The sequence below is a fragment of the Salmo salar genome, chromosome 28 (assembly GCF_965601325.2).
Source record: "Salmo salar chromosome 28, fSalSal1, whole genome shotgun sequence".
NCBI classification, from domain to species: Eukaryota; Metazoa; Chordata; class Actinopteri; order Salmoniformes; family Salmonidae; genus Salmo; species Salmo salar.
In genome coordinates, this window is record NC_138318.1 from 3,122,695 (window position 1) to 3,149,422 (window position 26,728).

General features: G+C 42.4%; 1 protein-coding gene across 4 annotated transcripts; it reads right to left on the reverse strand.

Moving 5' to 3' along the window:
- Positions 1-402: 402 nt before the first annotated feature.
- LOC106589272 (nuclear distribution protein nudE-like 1-B) lies at positions 403-26,728 on the reverse strand. 4 transcript variants are annotated; one of them, XM_014179012.3, is made up of 11 exons: positions 26,302-26,728; positions 17,099-17,199; positions 14,313-14,466; positions 12,987-13,135; positions 10,636-10,772; positions 10,231-10,392; positions 5,801-5,877; positions 5,506-5,660; positions 5,052-5,086; positions 4,557-4,601; positions 3,673-3,806 (listed from the first exon to the last, which is right to left on the reverse strand). In XM_014179012.3, the coding sequence occupies exons 2-11, from the start codon at positions 17,191-17,193 to the stop codon at positions 3,799-3,801; spliced, it is 1,017 nt and encodes a 338-aa protein (XP_014034487.1). In that variant the 5' UTR covers positions 17,194-17,199; positions 26,302-26,728; the 3' UTR covers positions 3,673-3,798. The 4 variants fall into 4 exon arrangements, with proteins under 4 accessions (XP_014034479.1, XP_014034487.1, XP_014034485.1 ...); XM_014179010.3 differs by having other exon boundaries at positions 3,673-3,809; XM_014179013.3 differs by lacking the exon at positions 4,557-4,601 and having other exon boundaries at positions 3,673-3,809; positions 26,302-26,726.

Consider the following 26,728-nt stretch of genomic DNA (forward strand, 5'->3'; position numbering starts at 1 on the left):
GATTTTCGTTTACTATGTTACATCTTCCCCCGAGTCCAGGTTGTTCAGGCAGAGCTGCCCTCAAAACTAGGGCCAGATTATATCCAAACTGGGCTGTAGCGCAACTGCATTAGACATCCAACAGCGCGGATATTAAATATAATTAAAAAGCATATTTTCGGCTGTCTAGCGCAGATGCCCTATAGTGTGGATCGGATTCAAACCTGGCCTAGATCAAAGGAAAATTCCAATATACAATCTGTATTTAGCTCGTCGTAGGACGCTATGATTGAATTCCTGTTATTTGGATTGTTGACTCCCTGAAGTTGATTTATAGTTGGCTCCCTGAAGTTGGCTTTATATATTTTTATTTTCTCAACATTTGAAGACAACTGATCCTACATCATGACTAACAGACTGATATATAATCAAAATGTTTATTTGAACCCATCATCCCATAAAATAAATCTGAAATAAATTAACAAAACTATTAACAAACAGGAAATATTGCAATTGAATAAAACTGATCAAATAAATGTGAAAATACGAGGAAAATATTTGCACAGGATGAAGTGCTACTTACTTAAAATATAGGTTGCCAACACAGGATTGTGTGACATACAGTGCATTCGGAAAGTATTCAGACCCCTTGACTTTTTCCACATTGTTACGTTAGTCTATTCTAAAATGGATTAAATAAATAAAAAAATCCTCAAAGCTACACACAATATCCCATAATGACAAAGCGAAAACAGGTTTTTCGATTTTTTTTTGCAAATGTATATATATATAAAAAAAAGAACCTTATTTACATAAGTATTCAGACCCTTTGCTATGAGACTCAATTGAGCTCAGGTGCATCCTGTTTCCATTGATCATCCTTGAGATGTTTCTACAACTTCATTGGAGTCCACCTGTGGTAAATTCCATTGATTGGACATGATTTGGAAAGGCACACACTCGTCTATATAAAGATCCCACAGTTGACAGTGCATGTCAGGGCAAAAACCAAGCCATGAGGTCGAAGGAATTGTCCGTAGAGCTCCGAGACAGGATTGTGTCGAGGCACAGATCTGGGGAAAGATAACAAAAAATGTTTGCAGCATTGAAGGTCCCCATGAACACAGTGGCCTCCATCACTCTTAAATGGAAGAAGTTTGGAACCACCAAGACTTCCTAGAGCTGGCTGCCCGGTCAAACTGAGCAATTGAGGGAGAAGGGCCCTGTTCAGGGAGGTGACCAAGAACCCGATGGTCACTCTGACAGAGCTCCAGAGTTCCTCTGTGGAGATGGTTGTCCTTCTGGAAGGTTCTCCCATCTCTGCAGCACTCCACCAATCAGGCCTTTATGGTAGCGTGGCCACACAGAAGACACTCCTCAGTAAAAGGCACATGACAGCCCACAAGGACTCTCAGACCATGAGAAACAAGATTTTCTGGTCTGATGATACCAAGATTGAACTCTTTTTCCTGAATGTCAAGCGTCATGTTTGGAGGAAACCTCACACCATCCCTACGGTGAAGCATGTTGGCGGCAGCATCATGCTGTGAGGAGGTTTTTCAGCGGCAGGGACTGTGAGACAACTCAGGATCGAAGTAAAGATGAACAGAGTACAGAAACATCCTTGATGAAAACCTGCTCCAGAGCACTCAGGACCTCAGACTGGGGAGAAGGTTCACCTTCCAACAGGACCACAACCCTAAGCACCTAGCCAAGAGAACAGAGGAGTGGGTTTGGGACAAGTCTCTGAATGTCCTTGAGTGGCCTAGCCAGAACCCCGACTTGAACCTGATCTAACATCTCTGGAGAAACCTGAAATTAGCTGGGCAGCGACGTTCCCCATCCAACCTGACAGAGCTTGAGAGGATATGCAGAGAATGGGAGAAACTCCCCAAATACAGGTGTGCCAAGGTTGAAGCGTCATACCAAAGAAGACTCAAGGCTGTAATCGCTGCCAAAGGTGCTTCAACAAAGTACTGAATAAAGGGTCTGAATACTTGTGTAAATGTGAGATTTCATTTTTTATTTTATGTTTCATTTTAAAAAACTCAAAAAAACTGTTTTTCCTTAGTCATTATGGGGTATTGATGAGGGGAAAAAACAATTTCATCCCTTTTAGATTAAGGCTGTAACGTAACAAAATGTGGAAAATGTCAAGGGGTCTGAATACTTTCCGAATGCACTGTATACAAAAAAAAAATATTCTTCAATTAGATAACACTGAAAATTAAGGAAAACTTAGTTAAAATCCCCAAACTGAAAACTGGCAAAAGTGGTCTAAAACACCATGACAGCACACCACTCAAGTGGACATCTTTAAATATGTGATCAATATGACCAATACTGTGCACGTTGTCATATGGTTAAACAGAGCAGGAAGCCCAGCATACTCACCACAACGAGACAAGGAGGATTTCCTTCATCATCCCTTTTGAACATGTTTAAGCCAACACATGTTTACGGTTTCCATTCAAATTTAACAGACACACAAATAATACAAAACTGTAAAATATTAGATTCTTCAAATGGTTACTGGAATTAAACTCAAGGTCAGAAAGGCAGATGAGGTTGACATAGGATATTTAAACCACCATCAATTATTGATGGGCAATATGTCAGCTTGTTAGGAGCAGGTCCATGTGGTGAAGGATCATTCCAGGCTATTAAACACATCTACACCCCTGTGCCAGCTGCCAAGTCATTAACCGTAGTTTTCCATTCATAAATGGAAAATAACAGATGGAAAGTTGCAGGAGATAGGGTCTCTCCACAGCCTGAGGCAAAGCTGCTAGATACAGTAATACAGACATGTGCATCTTATTTCTTCTGACTCTGGCTAATCTATAGTCTCTCACCTAATACAGTATCTCTTGCCACGCACTGACAAATTGTAACAGTTAAATAAAATATACAGTGTACAAAACATTGTGAACACCCGCTCCTTCCATGACATAGACTGACCAGGTGAATTCAGGTGAAAGCGATGATCCCTTATTGATGTCACTTGTTAAATCCACTTCAAATCAGTGTAGATGAAGGAGAGGAAAAGGGCTAAATATGTTTGTTTTTTTAAGCCTTGAGACAAGTGACACATTGGTTGTCTCTGTGTGCCATTCAGAGGGTGAATGGGAAGACAAAAGATTTAAGTGCCTTTGAATGGGGTATGGTAGTAGGTGCCAGGCACACCGGTTTGTGTCAAGAACTGCTACCCTGCTGGGTTTTTCACGCTCAACAGTTTCCCGTGTGTATCAAGAATGGTCCACCACCCAAAGGACATCCAGCCAACTTGACAACTGTGGGAAGCATTGGAGTCAACATTGGCCAGAATCCCTGTGGAACGCTTTCAACACCTTGTAGAGTCCATGCCCCGACGAATTGTGGCTGTTCTGGGGACAAAGGGAGGGGGTAAAACTGAATATTAGGAAGTGTTCTTAATGTTTTGTACACTCAATGTATATTTGAATCCCTCACCGTTTCCTCTATAATAGTCCCACAAGCACTAAAGGGTCAGAATGACACAAAGACAGCCTGTTAATATGTAGTGACTGCAAAGAGGGGCCAGTATTACAGTATGTGAAAAGTGTTTAATTGTGCTGGCCATTTTTATGTCCTCATTTGAAAGTCAACACAATGCTTTCTGTTTTAAGACATAGTCTTGTCCATTGGCAGAAGGGCAGAGGAAGGTGTTGGGGGGGTGGGGGGGGGGGGGGCTTGGCAGGGGTACTGTCTGTCACCATCACACAATGAGAGGCAGTAGGTCAGGGGGGGAGGGAGAGGGGGGTGCTGTGATGGCTGTCAGTGTGCCAGGGTCCAGGCCATTCACCACCCTGCTGTAAAGACAAACACAACATGGGTTAGTCTGGTCTCCTGACGGTTAGGCAACATCTCACGTATTGCTACTTACAAAATGAACCTTGCTGGATTCATATTATGGGACGGTAAAACAGGTACATTAGCATAGCAAACATAACATCTGACTAGCCTAATACCTAGGTATTGCCAGTCAAATGTAAAACCATACACATGCTCCCTCTCTTTTAATACCTAGTGGAGTTTGTTCAACCTAGTTTTGACTATATAAAAAAAGTTAATTCCAGAGTCAGCATGGGTTCGAATCCGGCCCACTGCCCTTTGGCTCCCCCATCTTTCCACTGTAATCTCTCTACAATAGAGCTAAAAAAAATGATGAGGAGTGGGCGAAAGGAGTGGGACTGCCCCACTCCTTAAAAAAATTGCTTAAAAAAAAATAGTTAATTCTAAAAGGTGTGTTGTGTATTAATGTACTCTACTTCAAAATCCCGTGTCTGGAATCCTATTCCTTCTTATCTATTTAGCTAGCTAGTACTCTGAATAGTATGGCACAGTGGTGACAGTGTGCTCTTCAGTAAAGAGCTATATTTATAGCTTCTCTACTCCTCCCTGCTGTGAAACCCAAACCGTGTCCTTGTGAGCATGTCCTGGTCAACATACTCAGTCAAGCTCATATCCATAGTTCCTCACACAGTAGAAACAACACCATGGCACTACAACCTCTACACACAGTCACACCACCTCTACAGGGGACATAGTATTCATACCTTGAAAGACAACCTCAATAAGGAAAAACAGAAGGACAGCACCGGCTACATAAGAACAGGAAAAGGTTACTTTTTACTTTAGAATCAGCTGCAAAAATGTATTCTTCACATGCAGTAGTTTGTAGTTAATTAACAATAATTGAGCACAAAATTCAAAAGTGTACCACAACCAACTTTCCATTGCACTACAGTACATGCACACCACAAAACTGAGAATCAATATCCCCCCCAAAATGATTATTGATCCAAAGAAGACACTACCATGAAAGCTACCAACACACCAGCAGACATACAGATATATTAAATGTGAAAGAGATATATCTACTGTATATCAGCAGTGTTAAGAAGCAGAGAAATGTACCGCCACCCAGAGCAGTTATCTAGCCCCACAGTGAGTGAGTCTACCCCAGCGCTACAAGAGAAAAGTAGGGAGGCTTGTTAATCAAACAGCATGCCGGTGACCCACACTCATCATGAGAGGAGGAAGATCATTACCCAGAATTAATGCAGGGAATATGACCCTCTCTCTCCTGCTGGGGAAAAACACATGGGTCTGAGAGACCTTGTCAACCTCCATAACTCCTCCAACGTCAACACACTTCCAACACTAAACAAACATTTCATATACACATTTCTACTGTCAAATGGATCAACATCAACATTAAGAAATCTAACTGTAAAACCAGAGGGGTCTTAACACGGAAAACAATACATCGAGAAAATGACTAAGGCTTATAACCAAAACAAAGATTTGACATCTAAGAAATGTTGTTGTCCTTTACAAAGTGGCTTTCTCGGAAAACCATATGTTCAATCTCCTGTACCTCACAAATGAGTAATGTGTGTGTGTGTGTGTGTGTGTGTGTGTGTGTGTGTGTGTGTGTGTGTGTGTGTGTGTGTGTGTGTGTGTGAGTCAGAGAGGGTGTAGTTGAATCTGGCTTCGACTTACGTTTTGTCGTAGTATGACGACGTCGTGTGGAGTGTATGGGAGAACTTGGCTGTGTTGCCGTTGATCACGTTCCCGTTCTCCGTGATGGCATAAGAGTTCCTGGCTTTCTGGTCCTTGGCAAAGTTCCTGCAGGCTGTCAGCTTAGACTCCAGAGCCTGAGATGGACGTAGAGAACGCAAAAAGATAGCCTTCCACTATTAGCAAGAGGTCAATATATTGTATAAGACACAGTCTTAGTGTACCAGAGTATACAGTGAATAGTGAATGTGTGCAAATAGAAAAATGTATGTCTCACCCCCACTTTCCGTAGCAAGTCACTGACGATGTTGAGGGCTGACATTCTAGCAGAGTTACCAAGGACATTGGACAACTCTGAAAAATGAATACAATATACAAATCAAAATCACATTTTATTAGTCACATGCTTTGTAAACAACAGGTGTAGACTAACAGTGAAATGCTTACTTACGGACCTTCCCCAACAATGCAGAGAAAGAAAATAGCAAAATAATAGAAAAGTAGAACACGTAATAATAAATACACTAACAATAACTTGGCTATATGGGTACCAGTACCAAGTCGTTGTGCAGGGGTACAAGTTAATTGAGGTAGATATGTATGGTACCAGTCAAAAGTTTGGACACACCTACTCATTCATGGGTTTTTCTTTATTTTAATATTTTCGACATTGTAGAATAATAGTGAAGACATCAAAACTATGAAATAACACATATGGAATCATGTAGTAACCCCAAAAAAGTGTGAAACAAATCAAAATATATTTTATATTTGAGATTCTTCAAAGTAGCCACCCTTTGTCTTGATGACAGCTTTGCATACACATTTTCTCAACCAGCTTCATGAGGTAGTCACCTGGAATTCATTTCAATTAACAGGTGTGCCTTAAATGTTAATTTGTGGTATTTCTTTCCTTCTTAATGCGTTTGAGCCAAACAGTTGTGTTGTGACAAGGTACAGGTAGTATACAGAAGATAGCCCTGTTTGGTAAAAGACCAAGTCCATATTATGGCAAGAACAGCTCAAATAAGCAAAGAGAAACGACAGTCCATCATTACTTTAGGACATGAAGGTCAGTCAATGCGGAACATTTTTTCAAGTGCAGTCACCAAAAACCATCAAGCGCTCTCATGAGGACTGCCACAAGAAAGGAAGACCCAAAGTTACCTCTGCTGCAGAGAAGTTCATTAGTGTTACCAGCCAAATAAATGCTTCAGAGTTCAAGTAACAGACACATCTCAACATCAACTGTTCAGAGGAGACTGCGTGAATCAAGCCTTCATGGTTGAATTGCCGAAAAGAAGCAACTACTAAAAGGACACCAATAAGAAGAAGATAATTGCTTGGGCCAAGAAACACAAGCAATGGACATTAGACCTGTGGAAATCTGTCCTTTGGTCTGATGAGTCCAAATGTAAGATTTTTGTTTCCAACCGCCGTGTCTTTGTGAGAAGCAGAGTAGGTGAAAGGAAGATCTCTGCATGTGTGGTTCCCACCGTGAAGCATGGAGGTGGTGTGATGGTGCTTTGTGGTGACACTGTCAATGATTTATTTAGAATTCAAGGCACACTTAATCAACATGGCTACCACAGCATTCTGCAATGATACGCCATCCCATCTGGTTTGCGCTTGGTGGGACTATCATTTGTTTTCAACAGGACAATGACCCAACACACCTCCAGGCTGTGTAAGGGATATTTGACCAAGGAGAGTGATGGAGTGCTGCATCAGATGACCTGGACTCCACAACCACCTGACCTCAACCCAATTGAGATGGTTTGGGATAAGTTGGCCCGCAGAGCGAAGGTAAAGCAGCAAATAAGTGCTTAGCATAAGTGGGAACTCCTTCAAAACTTCCAGGTGAAGCTGGTTGAGAGAATGCCAAGAGTGTGCAAAGCTGTCATCAAGGCAAAGGGTGGCTACTTTGAAGAATCTAAAATATATTTGATTTGTTTTAACACTTTTTTGGTTACTTCCATGTGTTATTTCATAGTTTTGATGTCTTCACTATTATTCTACAATATAGAACATTGTAAAAATCATGAAAAACCCTTGAATGAGTAGGTGTGTCCAAACTTTTGACTGGTACTGTACACTACTGTTCAAAAGTTTGGGTTCACTTAGAAATGTCCTTGTTTTTCAAAGAAAAGCACATTCTTTGTCCATTAAAATAACATCCAATTGATCAGAAATACAATGTAGACATTGTTAATGTTGTAAATGACAATTGTTGCTGGAAACGGCAGACTTAATGGAATATCTACATAGGCGTACATAGGCCCATTATCAGCAACCATCACTCCTGTATTCCAATGGCACGTTGTGTTAGCTAATCCAAGTTGATCATTTTAAAAAGGCTAATTGAGCATTAGAAAACCCTTTTGCAATTATGTTAGCACAGCTGAAAACTGTTGTCCTGATTAAAGAAGCAACAAAACTGGCCTTCTTTAGACTGGTTGAGTATCTGGAACATCAGCATTTGTGGGTTCGATTACAGGCTCAAAATGGCCAGAAACAAAGAACTTTCTTCTGAAACTCAGTCTATTCTTGTTCTGAGAAATGAAGGCTATTCCATGCGAGAAATAACCAAGAAACTGAAGATCTCGTACAACACTATGTATTACTCCCTTCACAGAACAGCGCAAACTGGCTCTAACCAGAATAGAAAGAGGAGGGGGAGGCCCCGGTGCACAACTGAGCAAGAGGTACATTAGAGTGTCTGGTTTGAGAAACAGACACCTCACAAGTCCTCAACTGGCAGCTTCATTAAATAGTACCCGCAAAACACCAGTCTCAACGTCAACAGTGAAGAGGCGACTCCGGGATGCTGGCCTTCTAGGCAGAGTTGCAAAGAAAAAGCCATATCTCAGACTGGCCATTAAAAAGTAAAGATGGGCAAAAGAACACAGACACTGGACAGAGGAACTCTGCCTAGAAGGCCAGCATCCCAGAAGAGGAAGAGGGAGAGTGGTGTGTGTGTGTTTATGAGAGAGAGGGAGACGGAGTGTGTGTGTAAGGGAAGGAGAGTGTGTGCGCTGGTGTTAACTGAAGAGTAAAGAAGGTTTCATGCAGTGTTTTCCCCTTACTGCCACAATGGCATGCAGACCATTATTCATGCACATTCCTTCCTCCCATTCCTCCAGCGATCAGTAGTCCACGATCAGCTCCTTTGTGTTGCTGACGTTGAGGAAGAGGTTGTTGTCCTGGCATCTCTGATCTCCTCCCTATAGGCTGCCCCACTGTCTTCGGTGATCAGGCCTCCCACCGTTGTGTCGTCGGAAAACTTAAGGATGGTGTTGGAGTTATGCCACACACATTCGTGGGTGAAAAGAGAGTACAGGAGGGGACTAAGCACGCACCCCTGAGGGGCCCCCCCGCGTTGAGGGTCAGCGTGGCAGATGTGTTATTGCCTACCCTCACCACCTGGGGGCGGCCCATCAGGAAGTCCAGGATCCAGTTGTATTGGCAGGTGTTCAGGTAATTAGCTTAGTGATGAGCTTGGAGGGTATTATGGTGTTGAACGCTGAGCTATAGTCAATGATCAGCATTCTCACATAGGTGTTCCTCTTGTCCAGGTGGGAAAGGGCAGTGTAGAGTGCAATAGAGATTGCGTTATCTGTGGATCTGTTGGGGCGGTATGTGAACTGGAGTGGGTCCAGGGTGTCTGGGATTATGGTGTTGATGGGGGCATGACCAGCCTTTCAAAGCATTTCCTGGCTTCGGATGCGACTCCTACGGGGCGATAGTCATTTAGACAGGCTACCTTGGAGTTCTTTGGCACAGGGACTATGGTGGTCTGCTTGAAACATGTAGGTAATTCAGACAGGGTCAGGTTGAAAATGTCAGTGAAGATACTTGCCAGCTAGTCAGCGCATGCTCTGAGTACGTATGTTGGTAATCCGTCTGAATGTTAACGCGTTTAAAGGACTTACTCACATCGGCTAGGGAGAGCGTGATCATACAGTCGTCCGAAAAAGCTGGTGCTTTCATGCATGGTTCAGTGTTGCTTGCTTCGAAGCAAGCATAGAAGGCATTTAGCTTGCGTCACTGGGCAGTAGGGTTTCCCTTTGTAATCCGTGATAGTTCGCAAGCCCTGCCACATCTGACGAGCATCAGAGCCGGTGTGGTATGATTCGATCTTAGTCCTGTACTGACGCTTTGCCTGTTTGATGGTTCTTCAAAGGACATAGCAGGATTTCTTAGAAGTGTCCTTGTCCTTGAATGCGGCAGCTTTAGCCTTTAGCTCATTGCAGATGTTGCCTATAAATCATGGCTTCTGGTTGGGATATGTACGTACGGTCACTGCGGGGACGACGAACTGACTTGTTGGAAAGGTGGGAGCCCTTGACGGTGCCACGTCGAAAATCACTGAGCTCTTCAGTAAGGCATTCTACTGCTAATGTTTGTCTATGGAGATTGCATTGCTGTGTGCTCAATTTTATACACCCGTCAGCAACGGCTGTACTGAAATAGCCGAATCCTCTAATTAGAAGGGGTTTCCCCATACTGTATCTTATCCATGTCCTTGTTCAGCCACGGCTCCGAGAAACATAGGATATTACAGTTCTTCAGGTCCCATTTAGTCTCAAACGGAGCTCGTCCATTTTGTTATCCAGTGACTGTACGTTCGCCAATAGAACAGTCATTGACATACAGTATACTTCACATAAAAAAGGAGACAGTGTTGAGGTCAGAGCAAAAGGGTACCTGTGGGGTTGGCGCTCTTTGCGAGCGGCGTTGCGGGGAGAGACAGTGAGGCCTGGACTGAGTAATCCATCTTGTCATTGTCATCCTGGATGGGCGAGGTGGGCACCGACATCCTGGTTACGTCCGTACTTCGCTCTCGGACGGCGAGCTCCTGACGCAGGTCTGAGACAAACAGACAGACAGACTATTTAAGGCGAAGTCAGACCAGACATTCAGATTGAGGTTAATGGTGCGATAGTCTCTCCCAACAATAATTTGTGGCTGTAAGCAATGCTAATGCTGTGAGTACATGGGTTCTATTCATTTCACACATATCACTGAGAAGATGAAAGAGAAAAGGGAACAGCTAATTTTCTAATGAGTGAAGACAGGCAGGGGTTTGAGTGAAAACGGATCAATCAGCACCTCTGGCCTCGTCTTTCAATCTCTGCACTGAGACCAGGACGGACTCCTTCTCATCCAGCTCGCTCTCCAGGAAGGCGTTCCTCTCGATAGCCTGGTTCAGACGCTGCTCAAAGTCCTCTAGGGACACAATTGTAGCCCTGCAGAAATAAATAAATAATTTAATTCAAAGGAAAACACTGTTCAGTGGACTCTTGGCTTCTGTACACAAAAGGCACATGCTGAAACATACACTGATACCCGTGTTTCACCGTGATGCATTACTGCTATTTAGTGCTAAATTAATCTCTCGTGGACAAACTGCGCAAACATAAATCGAGCCTCTGACTAAATTATGCATGATCTTTGGTCTTGGTTAACAGAGGTCAGTGCTAAATTAACATTTCAATTAACATGTCTACTGAATGGACATATTCTTTCCACAGCTTACCAGCTTGCACATATCATATTCCACATGTCAATGATGCTTATTAAGCATTGTTTGAACCAAAAGATTACATGAAATGAAAACAATGAAACAAAAATGAAATGAAACAACGATTCATGACGTTAATATCATGTATCATACAATGAATCATTTCGAAATATGATGATAATAATAGTCCCATATATTCAACATGCTGTAAACTATTGTTTTTTTAAAAACAGTTATACTTTTTAAACCCTTATTAACTCTAATTAGTATGACCCTTACTATGTTCATTAGTTGCACTGATTGTCTAAAAGTTGTTAGGTTTACCCGTTAAATTGTTGGGAGCATATACAGTGCATTCGGAAAGTATTCAGACCCCTAGACTTTTTCCACATTTTTTTACGTTACAACCTTATTCTAAAATAAAAAAAATTGACATTTTATTTCCTCATCAATCTACACACAATACCCCATAATGCGGTACTATATGCATAGTCACTTTAACTATACATTCATGTACATCTGCCTCAATTGGCCCGACCAACCAGTGCTCCCGCACATTGGCTACCCGTGCTATCTGCATTGTGTCCCGTCACCCACCACCCGCCAACCCCTCTTTTACGCTACTGCTACTCTCTGTTCATCACATATGCATAGTCACTTTAACCATATCTACATGTACATACTACCTCAACCAGCTTGACTAACCGGTGTCTGTATGTAGCCTCGCTACTTTTATAGCCTCGCTACTGTTATGTTTCACTATCTTTTTACTGTTGTTTTTATTTCTTTACTTACCTATTGTTCACCTAATACCTTTTTTGCACTATTGGTTAGAGCCTGTAAGTAAGTATTTCACTGTAAGGTCTACACCTGTTGTATTCGGTGCACGTGACAAATAAACTTTGATTCGATGAATATTCATTCCTCCCATTCCTCTAGCCAAATCACAGGTAGGCCTTTGCAAATATGATCATCTCCGCCATTCCATGCAGTATTTTATTATACAGTGTGAAGTAAAATGCTATATGTGTTGTATTGAGTAGAAGTGTGAATATCAGTGACAGGTTTTTTTGTGTAGCACATGCACTAAACGTTTAGAAAACGGGAACAATTGTCGGGAGGACGAGGCAAACAGAACACGAGGCCACTGAATTTTCCCCGTGGTATTACGAAATTACTTTGCATTGTAATACTTGGCCTGGTGTCGTTAGTAAAATGTTGGTATCGTGACAACACTACTCTCATTAGCATGCTCCTTTTATCCACAGGACTGCCGCCGACTGGTTGTTTCTCGGTAAACCGTAGACAATGTAGTGCGTGAAATGCCCAGGAGGGTGGCCGTTTCTGAGATACTGGATCCGGCGCAAATGGCACTGACGATCATAGCACGCTCAGTCGATTAGGTCACTCGTTTGCTCATTCTAACGTTCAATCGCACAGTAACTGAATGCCTTGATGCCCGTCTGCCTGCTTTACAGACTCAGTGTCTGTAGGAGCGATCCATGTTCGTGAACGGGGTGGTGTGCCTGATAAACTGGCCGAGGAATTTACAGCAATCAGACCCATTTGGGCCAGTGGCATGTTTTAATTGGAATGGGGATTTTCCATCAGTCATCCGATTACTCCCAATGAAGAGCACAGTGGGGAATTTATTAGGAAACATTCAACAAGCATCTCAGCCTCCAGCATTCATCAGCACCTCTCTGCATGGGGTTAATGTATGAGTTTGTGTTCTGAAAGAGGATGAATACTTTTGCTTCTACTGTTAGATTAGTACTACTGGTAGATATTGTCTCTACTATTGCCTTTTTCGTCCAAACGAACATCCTGAAGTATACAGTAAATATCAGGTTATGACGACTTCTACAGCTCCTCTTATAATGCTGTATCCAGTATCTGTCTGTTAGATACTGTGTAGTGGTCTGGTCTCTTTGCTGACCTCTTGGCTCTTTCTAGGTCGTCGTTGGACTGCTCTAGCTCCCGCACATATTTGTGGAGCTGCTCCTTGATGCCCCGGGTCTGTCCCAGGTCATCCTCCAGCATGTTGATCTGTTTGTAGCTCTGGGCATACTGCTGCTCCAGTTTTTCCTGGAGGGGGTGGGGGGGTCAAGAGAAGAGAGGGGGAAGACCATATTAAATAGGCGAAGGACGTTAAAGCTTTATTTTCCTAACACCTCGCAGTCACACGCACACCCAAACAGTGGAGGGAACCACCGTGGTAATGCTCCGTTTACTCCAGCGTTCTCAGGGTATGGGATGATGACCCCCTATCTTCTCCTCCAGCTCTCTGGAGCTCAGCTCAATAAATGTCACTGGGTCTGCCAGTCTTTCTGACCTATATCTTCTGGATATGTCATGTCTGAATCAATTAACCACTAACCTGGGCCAGACAAATCCTGCTTCGTCCTGAAATGCCGTTTTACATGAACTACATATTCATACTTACTACATCAGCACATACATTCTAGCCTACGTCAAGTAGCACATATCTCATAACAAGGAGTTACTCAAGGTGACAGACACAGTCTCTGGCATCAGAATGAGAAAACCAGTCATTGCTGTGGTATTTCCCATAAACAAAGGCATGAAAGCAATAATTGTTTATTGCCTGGAATAACCACCAGACAGTTGAAAAAAAAGCAGAACAAAAGACAATCTCACCATCACCAGTGGGGTGACTCGCATGGCTTGAGTCGTGATGTGAACATGGACACAGAGCCACACTCATCCCAGCGCTAATTACGGCATGAGAATGAATGTGCTGCTGATGCATTGTGTATGAGAATCATGAGTTTCATGCAAATGATCCACAGCTGGATATAACAGGATGTCGAGGGGCAGTAAAGCACAGGTGCCGATTCCCCATAGTAGTGATCAGAGCAAGATTGGGAAAGAGAGTTCCTTGTCTGCCTGACTGATACGATTTCTGTCTAAGAACCCTGTCTCCTTTACTGTTGAACATGCCTGATACGTCATTAATAACTTCTATAGTTTGGAATACTGACAGACACATGCTAACGTGCCTCCTCTCTGGAGACCGCAATAAAGGACAAGCCATGATGATATAAGGCAGCTTCAAATAGTCATCAATAATTTATTATGTCAAGGGTATGGCGTGTTTCTTAGGTTGTCAAAAGAGGAGCATGAACGCTAAAGGCGCCTCTAAAATATTTTCTTGTCAATTCATGCAGTAAACTCACATTCCAATAACAATATGTCTTTTTTTACTTGAGCCGATCTAGTGTATTGTGTCCCTCTTGTGTACCTTGAGTGAGTCCACCTCGTTCTTGAGCCTGCTGTTTTCAGAGTGCAGGACACTCGTGTGGTGCTCGGCCTGGCCCAGCTGGGTCTCCAGCTCTGCCTCCAGCTCTCTGCTGCCCTCCTGAAACTCCAGCAGCTCCTCCTGGGCCTCCTGGCAACTGACAGGGCAGACACCACCGGAGGACATGGTTAGTACAACAACATTGTTATTTAACAGTCCATTAGTATTTATTTGTTTTTTACTATGAAAGTACCCAGGTTAAGTATATAAGACTTAAAGAAACTCTCCTGTACTTTTGTATACTTTTTAACCAGTAGTTCTGAAAGTAGAGCTCACAATCCAAAAGTGGTCCCCTGAAAATTGAGTACAACGTCACACATGTGCAGCTATGTGCACCACATCATTGCCTTCTCGCTCTCTTGCTCTGCTGTGGGTGCATGATGTGACTTTTGCTAGCTGTCACTCATATGGTGAGGGGCTGAAGCTCATTGGTTGAACTCAAATTGCTAGGAGGCTGGACCACATGGGGGAAAATGGGGGAAAATGGCGCAGCACAGCTTCCAGAGAAACAGTCGCTTTCAAACTAGGGATTTTGTGGCTAGGCTAATTGCGGTAAGACAGTAATTCTGCTCATAGCGGGAGGTTTAAAACATACTCAGTATTCACCAAAGTTCCGGAGCATATCTTAAAAAATAGAAATCACAAAATCATGTTACAGCCTTCTATGATGAATGGTATCTATGATCTACAAGACTTCTTAAAGTCAAAGCGTATCCTGGTTTGTAGACAGTAACAGGAACTAGCAACCCATAAATGACCAATCTTCTTTGTTTATCTAATAACATGAAAATCCTACATGACATACAGTAGGTACTTAAACATACACAACTGTCTTCAGGCCATTTAAACAGTGGAAATTGAAAGCGCAGATCCTGGCCGCTTCACAAAGGCCACACTTGATCGTGATCCAGCCAATCAAAGAACCCTCTGACTTTCCTAACAACACATCGCGTCACTTGTCCACCCTGGCCTCTCCAAAACGGCAACAGACTGTCTGTTTGCTACCCAGAGCAAAAGTAGATATTATATAAATAACCAAAAGGTTGGGTTGTTTACTGTGGGCATGTGGCCAGGACAGGGTAGCGTTTCAGGGTGGGGGTTGGGTTGAATGGGGTTATGTAAGTAAGTGTCTGCCGCCCGCTAAAGCCATGGACACACAGCTGCTCTAAAAATGGCTGTGTCCGGGGGCCATCGGCATTGCACACTACAGGCATGTGACCGGTGGGACCGGGTGGAAGGGGGGCCTGGAAACAGCACCCACTTTCCTGCTATGGGCTGTCTGTCCTGTGTTGCTACCTTGGGGGTAAGTGGTGTTTTGAAGGGGAAAGCCAAGTGGGATCTTTAACTTTAAAACCCCAGCAGGTCACCACTTCCTCCATCTGTGGTTAGTTCTAAACGCAGCATCAGCACCCTCGGCGGTCTTTGAACTGCTTGTTTTGCCCAAGAGGTGAATGTCCCTTTTGGATATCCCTGACCTGTCAGGGAACCGAGCATCCTCTTTATTGGCAAACAATTTTTGCAACAGTGTTTAGGGGAATCCTCAAGCAAGAGCATCTATTGTTGATACTAAAGAGCTGCTTCACTACTAAATTCATGACAATCTTAAACACACATTTATTGAGCGATACAAAGGGGAGTGGCTTTGATTCCCATTGGGTGTAAATGTCCATAGAGCCTCATATAACTGGGTGTAGTTTCCCCTAGCACTGGGTGTGTCTGTTGTCCACTGCGATCTTATCAGCAGTCTTTTGTATCAAAACAGCAGTGCGCCTGTGCTGTGTGATGAGGATGTTCATTGAGAGAAATAGACCACCGAGTCACGTCTGTCGCCCACTACCAGTCTCGCACAGATGGGAAAAGAAAACATACATCTAAGACCGCTATTACATAATCCCATTCAGTGTAGACTTAAGATATATCTTTTTGGTATTTTACCCCCTTTTTCTCCACAATTACGTCATATCCAATAGCGATCTTGTCTCATCGCTGCAACTCCCCAACAGGCTCGGGAGAGGCGAAGGTCGAGTAATACGTCCTCCGAAACATGACCCACCAAACCGCGCTTCTTAATACCTGCCTGCTTAACCCGGAAGCCAGCTGCACCAAAGTGTCGGAGAAAACACTGTTCAACTGATGACCGAAATCAGCCTGCAGGTTCCCAACCCGCAGGAGTTGCTAGAGCGCAATGAACCAAGTAAAGCCCCCCCGGGCAAACCCTCCCCTAACCAGGACGACGCTGGGCCAATTGTGTTCCGCCCTATGGGACTCCCATTCACGGCCGGTTGTGACACAGCCTGGGATAGAACCAGGGTCTGTAGTGCCGCCTCAAGCACTGCGATGCAGTGCCTTAGATCGCTGCGCCCCTCACTTAAGAGACTTTCTAATGTGAAACCAGATCTGTCCCTTTGGAAGTATAAATGAGTATTGAAGGACATTCCTAACATAGTCTTACATAAAGGACTTTCACAGGTTAAACTGTATCGGTCATTCATTAATGCTCTTAAAAACGAAAGAGTGAGGAGAGCTAGGCTATGAGGTCAAAGTAACAAGTCTGGCTGGGGAATTTCCTTTCAGAAGTACTCAGGATTTTAAAGTACAGGTAGTGAAACCACAGGATTCCAACATACTGTCATACTTCTGAGTTTCTGGTGAGTTCAAGTAAAAGAAGGCTGATGATCTTAGATATAGCATTAATGTAACATAAAAGGCATGATTTGTGCATATCTTACTTTTTCTTGTACTTGAGGGAAAGAGTCTTCCAGAAGTCAATCTCCTCATCTTTTGAGGTGAATTTTGGAATCATATCTGTGTTCATGATATACATTTAGATCTGGAAAAATCAACAGAAACAATTTATATTACACAAATCAAATCAAATGTATTTATATAGCCCTTCTTACATCAGCTGATATCTCAAAGTGCTGTTCAGAAACCCAGCCTAAAACCCCAAACAGCAAGCAATGCAGGTGTAGAAGCACTGTACAAAGAAACAATTATATTTATCAGTAGCACTGTTGGGTTGCAAAAGCTGAGTGGCAATACATCATCTTCATATAGACAAACAACCACCAGAGCAAATATGGTACATTAGACATGTTTCCAAAAAGGAATAGGACCACAGTAGAGTACACAGAGCATCCATCAGTGACACAGGACATTCTTCATTAGAAACATTGACAGAATGACCTGAAGTACCCTGCTCTGTCCTCTCCAATCGATACCTTCCCAACATCCTCTCAAGCTATTTTTGTACAGTTGTAGCCGAGTGCCATAGTCTGTGTTTATGCGTAATGGATGTGTGCCCCCGCTCGTCCTCTCTCGAGCACTCTCTTCTGTATAGTTACAAAACACACTGGAATGATTTTCAACTCAGCAATTTCAACTCTTATCTAGTAATCATTTATTATGCACTGTATGCCAAAGCCACAGCAGCTGGCTCATCCGCAGGTTGCCTAGCTCTTGAACTTCCCAGGCCAGTTAGTGTTGGACTCCCAGGACTGCAAGCTTTAGCCTATCTAGCTTAGATCTATCGCCTAATAAGACAGACATCAACTCCTGGGCTGTGGCATCACGTCCCATCAGGACGCAGAAATCTGTAGATCAATGATTTTTCTGGGAACTAATCAAAGGGCCTGTCTGAGTCCCTAGCCTCAAACAGGGTTGATTATTAAAATAACTGTATTCATTTCCCCTTGCACAGAAAAAAGGGATGTAACTACGCATATTTGAGTTTCCTGGAATGAGAAAACAGAATTTAAAAAGCGATGTGTTAGCCTATACACAGAGATCTGCTGTGTCAACTGCTGTTGCAGTATTAAGTTCCAGATAACTCTCTAGATTCAAATGTAAAAAATGGGAAATAGGTAGCAGTATAAAACGTGACATTCTAATTTCCCTGGAGGTAAAAAAAGTGTGGCCAGGAGTAGGGCTGTGGCGGTCATTAAACTTCGTCAGCCGGTGATTAATCAAGCAAATAACCTTCGGTCTCACGGTAACTTATCGTTAATTAACAAACACATTTAGCATCTCCTGGCTTCCACACACAACCTACAAGCCACTGATGCAGACCTTTGGAACATCTACAAGTCTAATAAATCCATGTAATATAGCCTACACCTTCACAATAAATCCATTGTTTATTTTAGACAGGTCTAAAGAAACATGATATGAAGAAAATGTAGTCTATTTCAGAAGAACAGAATAGCATACTCAGAGTTGTCCTTATTTAAGGTCTTGATCTGGCTATGCCATACGGCTGTGGGCTACACTAGTTCATTTAGCAGACAAGATTTGGTTAGAATTCTGTGGCATTATTTTATAATATGTAGAATACAATTGAACAAAGCTGAATAAAAAAGAAAGGATATCTTCTCCAAATGATTTGAGGGAGTGCACACATGCAGCTATTCTGTGTTGAGCGGTTAAGAAATAAATAGGTACTCCTATATGCTTAATTTAGAGATATGTAACTTTAGTTGTCCTACAAACGTTGGGCTATATGTTTAGATGTTAATACATTGTAAGGCTGTATGATGCGAGTAATCATGATTTGAAAGGCATGAGCTCTGCTTAGTTTTTTTGCACAGGCTGTATGTAAACACTTCAACAGTCTCTCATTCACAATTTGACAAGCACTTGATAATGACTGGAATTTCCCAGGGGCATCCCCTGTGTGTGGCCGTAATGCAACCTAAAAAAATCAATGCCTTTTGCGGCCAGTGGCCGTTGTTCCATTCTTCCTGAGTGCTGCGAAGAGCCTCTCACTCACATGGCTCTCCATCACGTGATCAGGTCTTTCTCACAGGCTACAAGTGAAGACAGACACTTAAGGGATGCAACTGCGTACGTCCTTATCCAATTCCGAGGTGCATATTACAGATATTGGAAGAACTGTCCATATTTACTTTTCGTCAGCCAACAAGAAGAGTAGGCGAACAGCAAACACACTAATCTATGTCAATCTACTATCCCCCATAGTACAAAAGTTTACCTATTCTGTGCGAGAAATAAATATTCCAAACATAGTCTGGGACAGTTGTGGGATGCGATAGATCCCAAATTAATACAACCACTAGCATCAAAACAAATATTTTACGCAACATTTAGCTTCAAATGTGATAAACTATTAGGCTATTCCTTCACATTATAAGCACAGCAATGCACACACAGCAGTAGGCTAAGCGCGAGTGTTCCATTAGCGGGAAAACACCATTATCAAAAGTGACCGCAAACGCGATTATGCATGTAATGCTTTTATTATAAAAGGTGCATTTTATTGTGAAAATGATCTTCCCCAAACTTGAAACTCACACACCGCTTATGTATGCCAGTTAGGCTCTACACCCCTTGTAAAGCAAATTAATATGCTTACATTTTAAATTGGCCACTTTTTAAATTTAGTTGCCAAAAAAAGGCATTATTTCTTGCCTAACGCTGGGCATCATTCACAAGTGATAATACAGTGCATTCGGAAAGTATACAGACACCTTGTCTTTTTACACATTTTTAATTACATTACAGCCTTACTCTAAAATGGATTAAATAATTTTTTTTACTCAACCTACACACAATACCACATAATGACGAAGCAAAAAACGTTGTTTTCTTTTTAGACATTTTTGCAATGTATTAAAGATTTAAAAAAAACGGAATTACCTTATTTACATAAGTATTCAGAACCATATCTCAGTACTTTCTTGAAGCACCTTTGGCAGCGATTACAGCCTCCAGTCTTCTTGGGTATGACTACAAGCTTGGCACATCTGTATTTAGGGAGTTTCTCCCATTCTTCTCTGCAGATCCTCTCAAGCTCTGTCAGGTTTGATGGGGAGCGCCGCTGTACAGCTATTTTCATGTCTCTCCAGAGATGTTCGATTGGGTTCAAGTCTGGGCTCTGGCTGGGCCACTCAAGGACATTCAGAGACTTGTCCCAAAGCTACTCCTGCATTGTCTTGGCCGTGTGCTTAGGGTCATTGTCCTGTTGGAAGGTGAACCTTCGCCCCAGTCTGAGGTCCTGAGCGCTCTGGAGCAGGTTTTCATCAAGGATCTCTGTACTTTGCTCTGTTCATCTTTCCCTCAATCCTGACTAATCTCCCAGTCCCTGCCACAGAAAACATCCCCACAGCATGATGGTGCCAGGATTCCTCCAGACGTGATGCTTGACACTCAGGCCAAAGAGTTCAATCTTGGTTTCATCAGACCAGAGAATCTTGTTTCTCATGGTCTGAGAGTCCTTTAGTTGCCTTTTGGCAAACTCCAAGCGGGCTGTCATGTGCCTTTTACAGAGGAGTGGCTTTCGTCTGGCCGCTCTACCATAAAGGCCTGATTGTGGAGTGCTGCAGAGCTGGTTGTCCTTCTGGAAAGTCCTCCCATCTCCACAGAGAAACTCTGGAGCTCAGAGTGTCAGAGTGACCATCAGGTTCTTGCTCACCTCCCTGACCAAGGCCCTTCTCCCCTGATTGCTCAGTTTGGCCAGGTGGCCAGCTCTAGGAAGAGTCTTGGTGGAGGCCACGGTGTTCTTGGGGACCTTCAATGCTGCAGCCATTTTTTGGTAGCCTTCCCCAGATCTGTGCCTCGACACAATCCTGTCTTGGAACTCTACGGACAATTTCTTCAACCTCATGGCTTGGTTTTTGCTCTGACATGCACTGTTAACTGTGGGACCTTATATATAATCTGAAAACCAGTTTTCGCTTTGTCATTATGGGGTATTGTGTGTAGATTGATGAGGAACATTTTTATTGAATCAATTTTAGAAAATGTGGAAAAGGGGAAGGGTCCTGAATACTTTCCAAATGCACTGAATATAATTCAGAAGTGATAGGCTAATATTGTCACCCATCAGAATATTCTTAATTTAATCTCGTCTTTACATACAGTAAATCATGTGTGAAATTTGTTTTGATTTAGAATGGACCATTATCATCCACCCGTCTCGAAACAGGGGCAGGGGGAAAAAAAATACATGTCATCTATGCACCTAAATAGTGAAATGCCTTTCCGTGGTTCATTTTCATGCTAGCCAGGTAGGCTACACTCCTGTTGTAAAGATATGCAATGTGCTTAATAATAGGAAAGTTGAGAAATAAATATAGTAGGCCTTAGCATATAGAAAGCTGATGGGATCCTCCTCTTTTTAAGAGGCCATCACTAAGTTCTCACACACAATTGCATAGCCAATAGAAATGTTGCTCAACATGAGCTCTCATGAAGTGTTTGATTATATTTTGAATCACATTTACATTGATGTTAGAGTGATTAGAGGGACAATAGAGTGCTGAGTACCAGGCAGTTAGCAAGTTTGGTAGGCTACTAATGACCATCAGCAGCATCAGAGCTTGGAGAAGACTAATTACCGTGACTAAACAGTCACGTGGAATTTGACTGCCTTCATGACTCGTAACCGCAACAGGCCTAGCCAGGAGTCACATTCATCAGTGACTCCATATTCTATTTGCATTGATAAGAGATTTCCCACTTCACGTTGCTACACATGGAGCCTCTTACTGCAGTGCCAACAAAATAAATCTACAGTACACGTGTGAAACCTGTGTAGGCTATACGTCCCTCAAACTCAACTCTGGACCTCGAAGCCAATTCCACTCCGTTTTTTAATTGTTCCTTTCTAATTATGGATTTTAAACCTGGGACACCAGGTGGGTCCAATTAATTATCAGGTAGAACAGAAAACCAGCAGGCTCTAGACCTCGTAGGGTAAGAGATGAATACCACGTTATAAAAAAGAAAAAAAGTCATTCAAAAGTTTGTTTTATTAAATTAAGGATTTCAAATTTCATGGTATATCCTTGTGTGTAGAAATGTCACATAGATCATTTTATTGAATGGAGACAAAGCCTTCTCATTGTAAAATAGGCCTATGATTATTATTTTCTTTTGACAAAAATGAATACTCTTGCAAGTATTCGAATACTAACGTCCATTCAGATATTCGAATAATCGTACCCATCCCTACAACAAACTGAGAAAGTCACTGTACTACTGACACTTCTCTTGTCATCTCCTGCCCTGGTATGGGATTTATACAGGTGGGCAACCAATAGCCAGATAGCCGACAACTCAAGGAAAGAGAGCGAGAGGTAAATAGGGAGAGATGGACAACGCTTCTGTTGTGCAGTACAGTTAGTGGCATTCTGATAAAACCTTGGGAACAAAATGTTGCTGACTGACTGACCTCTACTCTGGAATTACATTATATTGAATGTAGTGACAAAACACTTTGATGGCCAAAAAGGACTGAGCCAGACTTCGCCTTGAGAGAGGCAGTAAAACAGCTCAATTTGCTGTACAGAAATCATACAAGGATGAACAGAATATTGCAGTGGAATTGCCATGTACTCTCCTTACTCCTTACTTTGAAAGTGTTTTTCTGTCTGGAGAGTTGGTGATGGGTGGTAAGAGAGTTGTAGAAAATAGGGATGTGGACCGAGTAGGGTTGCACATTTTGGGGAATATTCAGAGGTGGAAACTTTCCGTGGGAATTAACAGAAATATATCCAAATTAATATTAATACCATTTAAATAATGTAATATTTTTTGCATTGGATATATTTACCATATCATATGGAGACAAACATTTTACCTTATCATAAGTAGACATAATTTCAAATGATTAAATCCTTCCAATAGGAAAAAAGTAGTTACAAATTGAACTTCAATTGAGTTGACTCTTCACATGGGATGATTTCACTGAACAACAAAAGAAAGGGAATATTGAATGATCCATCGCATCTCCCAAAAACGTTTTCAACATACTTCTGTAAAATGATAGTCTAGAAACTAAAGCTTTGGTTGTCTTCCTCTCAGGCTTCCATGTCTTCTCCCTGGACCTCCTCAATGTCCACCTCTTGAACATCAGATTGAGGCCTCATCTTCACTTTCACTTTCCAACCTTGTTGAGGATGGCTCGTTGTCAGGCTCAAAAAGCCTTAAATTTGCCCGGATGGCCACCAATTTTTCAATCCTTGTATTGGTCGGCCTGTTGCGTGCTTTGGTGTGTGTGTTCCCAAACAAGGACCAGTTGCTCTCTGAGGTGGCTGATGTTGGTGGGATTTGGAGGATGATGGAGGCAACAAGGGAAAGAGCCTCAAACCAACAAAGTCCCTTCCACCAGGTGGCTGATGAGATATGTTGGCACAACTGCCATATTGCATCTCCATCTCAAAGCCCTTGCTTGGAAGTGTACTTCGCCAGACTGCCAAGAACCTTGCCCTCATCCAGGCCAAGGTGGCGAGACACAGTAGTGATGACACCATAGGCCTTGTTGATCTCTGCACCAGACAGGATGCTCTTGCCAGCATACTTGGGGTCCAACATGTACGCTGCGGCGTGTATGGGCTTAAGGCAGAAGTCTTCACGCTTTTTGATGCATTTCAGAACTGCAGTTTCCTCTGCTTGGAGCAACAGTGAAGTGGGCAGGGCAGTACGGATTTATTCTCTTACATCTGCAAGCAGAGTCTGAACATCAGACAGGATGGCATTGTCTCCCTCAATCCGTGCAATGGCTACTGCTATAGGTTTCAGGAGTTTCAGGCTGCTTATCACTCTCTCCCAAAATACATCATCCAGGAGGATCTTCTTGATGGGGCTGTCCATATCGGCAGTCTGTAATATGGCCATTTCTTGGAGAGACTCCTACCCCTCCAGGAAACATGATGACAACCCCACCCCAACAGGTATTGCTGGGCAGCTTCAATGTGGTGCTCTTATTCTTCTCACTTTGCTTGGTGAGGTAGATTGCTGCTATAACTGGATGACCCTTCACATACCTAACCATTTCCTTGGCTCTCTTGTTTTCAGTGCCATAATGTCCTTGAGGAGCAGATTCAATGCATGAGCAGCACAGCCAATGGGTGTGATGTGAGGGTAGGACTCCTCCACTTCAGACTAAGCAGCCTTCATGTTCTCAGCATTGTTGTTCGCCAGTGCAAATACCTTCTGTGGTCCAAGGTCATTAATGACTGCCTTTAGCTCATCTGCAATGTAGAAACCGGTGTTTCTGTTGCCCCTTGTGTCTGTGCTCTTGTAGAATACTGGTTTAGGGGTGGAGATGATGTAGTTAATTATTCATTGCCCACGAACATTCGATCACCATCAGAGATGATTGCAATACAGTCTGCTTTCTCTATGATTTGCTTGACCTTCACTTGAACTCTGTTGAACTCTGCATCCAGCAAATGAGTAGATAAAGCATGTATGGTGTAAGGGGTGTATGCTGGGCAAAGAACATTCCGAAATCTCTTCCAATACACATTCCCTGTGAGCATCAGAGGTGAACCAGTTGCATACACAGCTCGAGCAAGACATTCATCAGCATTTCTGACTACATTCCTCGATTGAGTCAAAAAAAACTTCTGATTTCAGGAGGACCATGAGCTGTTGCTATCGATAAAGTGTCTGATTCATCATTTTCACCTTGAATAGAAGTAGAGGGACTCTTTGTTGCTTTCTTCACATATGATTTGGCACAGTATTTGCAATTGTACACAGCTTTTCCTTCTACATTAGCTGCAGTGAAATGTCTCCACACATCAGATAATACCACGGGCACTTTCCTGTAAAGATGAGAAAAGAAGACTAATAAAATTCATAAACACAATTCCATGTACAGATAAATAGTTAAGCAGTTAGATTAAACAACTCCTTTGTAAGATAAATGTTTTAAAATGAAACATGTATGGAAACTGGTGAATTAACACTCCTCAGTTAGCAGGCTCAAGCAAGCTAAAACCCACATGTAGCAAAAACTAACTAGCAGAAATTGTTAACAAGTTAGAAATGATTTAAACACATTTTGCTGTAGGCTACTATTTACTAATTAACAAAAATGTCATATAAAATATATTCACCCCACCCAGTATTACCATCAAAACTTACCAGAAAGCATGTAGTCCTTGGCTCAGACAGTGTAGTAGCGTGAGCTCAATAGCATCATTAGAGTGCAAGATCTTGAGAATCAGCTGTACATATGATGGATGAGTGCACTGCACATGTGATGGAAGAATGCACTGTGCATGCAGAGGGTAGCAATTCCATTGGAATTGGGGATAGTTTAACCAAAATATGCCACAAGACCTAGAATTGCCTTATGTGTATCCCACAAAAAAAGTTCACTGTTATAAGCTAACTTTTTAGATGAATTTATGCACAATTCCCCAAATTCCAGGGCTTAGCTTCCCATGGAAAAATTCCAGAATTTGCCGTAAAGTTTCCGAACTTTTGCAACCCTAGGACTGAGAGAAGGGAGTTGGAGAGGAGAGAATGAGGTAATGTAGCTTGTACTTGAAGGCCACTACTCATTATAATATTAAGCCCACATGACAGGAAGATGCATGCAGTGCCTGACACGTTTTCCATTACCACCGAATTATTTAGTGGGAAAAGGAGAAATTCTCCTCTCTGGCAAAAATGATATCACAAAATGTGGTGCAGAATAATAGTAAAGAATAGGCTATATGGTGAATATACTGGATCTTACTGAAGGTAACGAGTTAGCTAGCTACATCATGATCTCATTCTTGCATCATCATCATCTCTAACAGGAATCCTTAACGTGAAGAACATCTGCCGGCAGAAAAAAACCACTGACTTGACAAGCCCATTTGGCATGTGGAAAAATAATACTTCACAAATCTATCCATCTATAACAAATAAAGTATAGCATTGTCATTTAGTTTGCTGTCATTAGTTACAAGATAGTACGCCAAAATTAACTGTCAAAACCAAACTGTCAGCTGTCAAACATGCCCGGTCTCGAGTCGCTAGCCACACGGGGTGACGCTTGGCTAACGTTAACTAGCTAGCTACTTACTGATAGCTACCCCCATCAATTCGAAGGAATTGTATTTTCTTGCATTTTGCGATAATAAAGACAACGATTACATTGTGTAAAATCCCAACACAATGTCATACATACATATTGCGACGTACTTGAACATTTCCAGTCGGTGTATTGCCCCTTTCGATGGTTTTCAGTCCATAGTTGTCCTCTCGGTGGTTCTCTGTAGTGATGTGCAGTTCGCTAACGATTCGTTCTTTTTGAACGACTCTTTTTTTTCCTGACTCGAGAGTCATGATTCGTTTTTCTGAGGGACTCGTTCATATTTGGGGTTTGTTTGACCTACTGTAACTGTTAAGTGCTGGCAGCAATGACTCAGTCCTACAGCAGGATTAATACACGCTCCTCTGTCTGTCATATGCGCGCAGGGAAATAGATCATGAGCATAGAGAAGACAAATACATGTTTACACCTGATAATTGATTATTGAATATTATGATAAAACAGCTTTGTATAACCAAAACATACACCGCATCTCCTCAACGAACTCGAGTAAAACGTGAAA

Excerpts from the sequence above, each read along its gene's own strand:
- LOC106589272 (XM_014179004.3), bottom strand. The coding sequence starts at position 17,193 with ATGTATATCATGAACACAGATATGATTCCAAAATTCACCTCAAAAGAT. Across the intron at positions 10,773-12,986 it reads GACCTAGAAAGAGCCAAGAG|GGCTACAATTGTGTCCCTAG; the intron begins GTCAGCAAAGAG and ends TTATTTCTGCAG. Across the intron at positions 5,661-5,800 it reads ACTTGCTACGGAAAGTGGGG|GCTCTGGAGTCTAAGCTGAC; the intron begins GTGAGACATACA and ends CGTCCATCTCAG.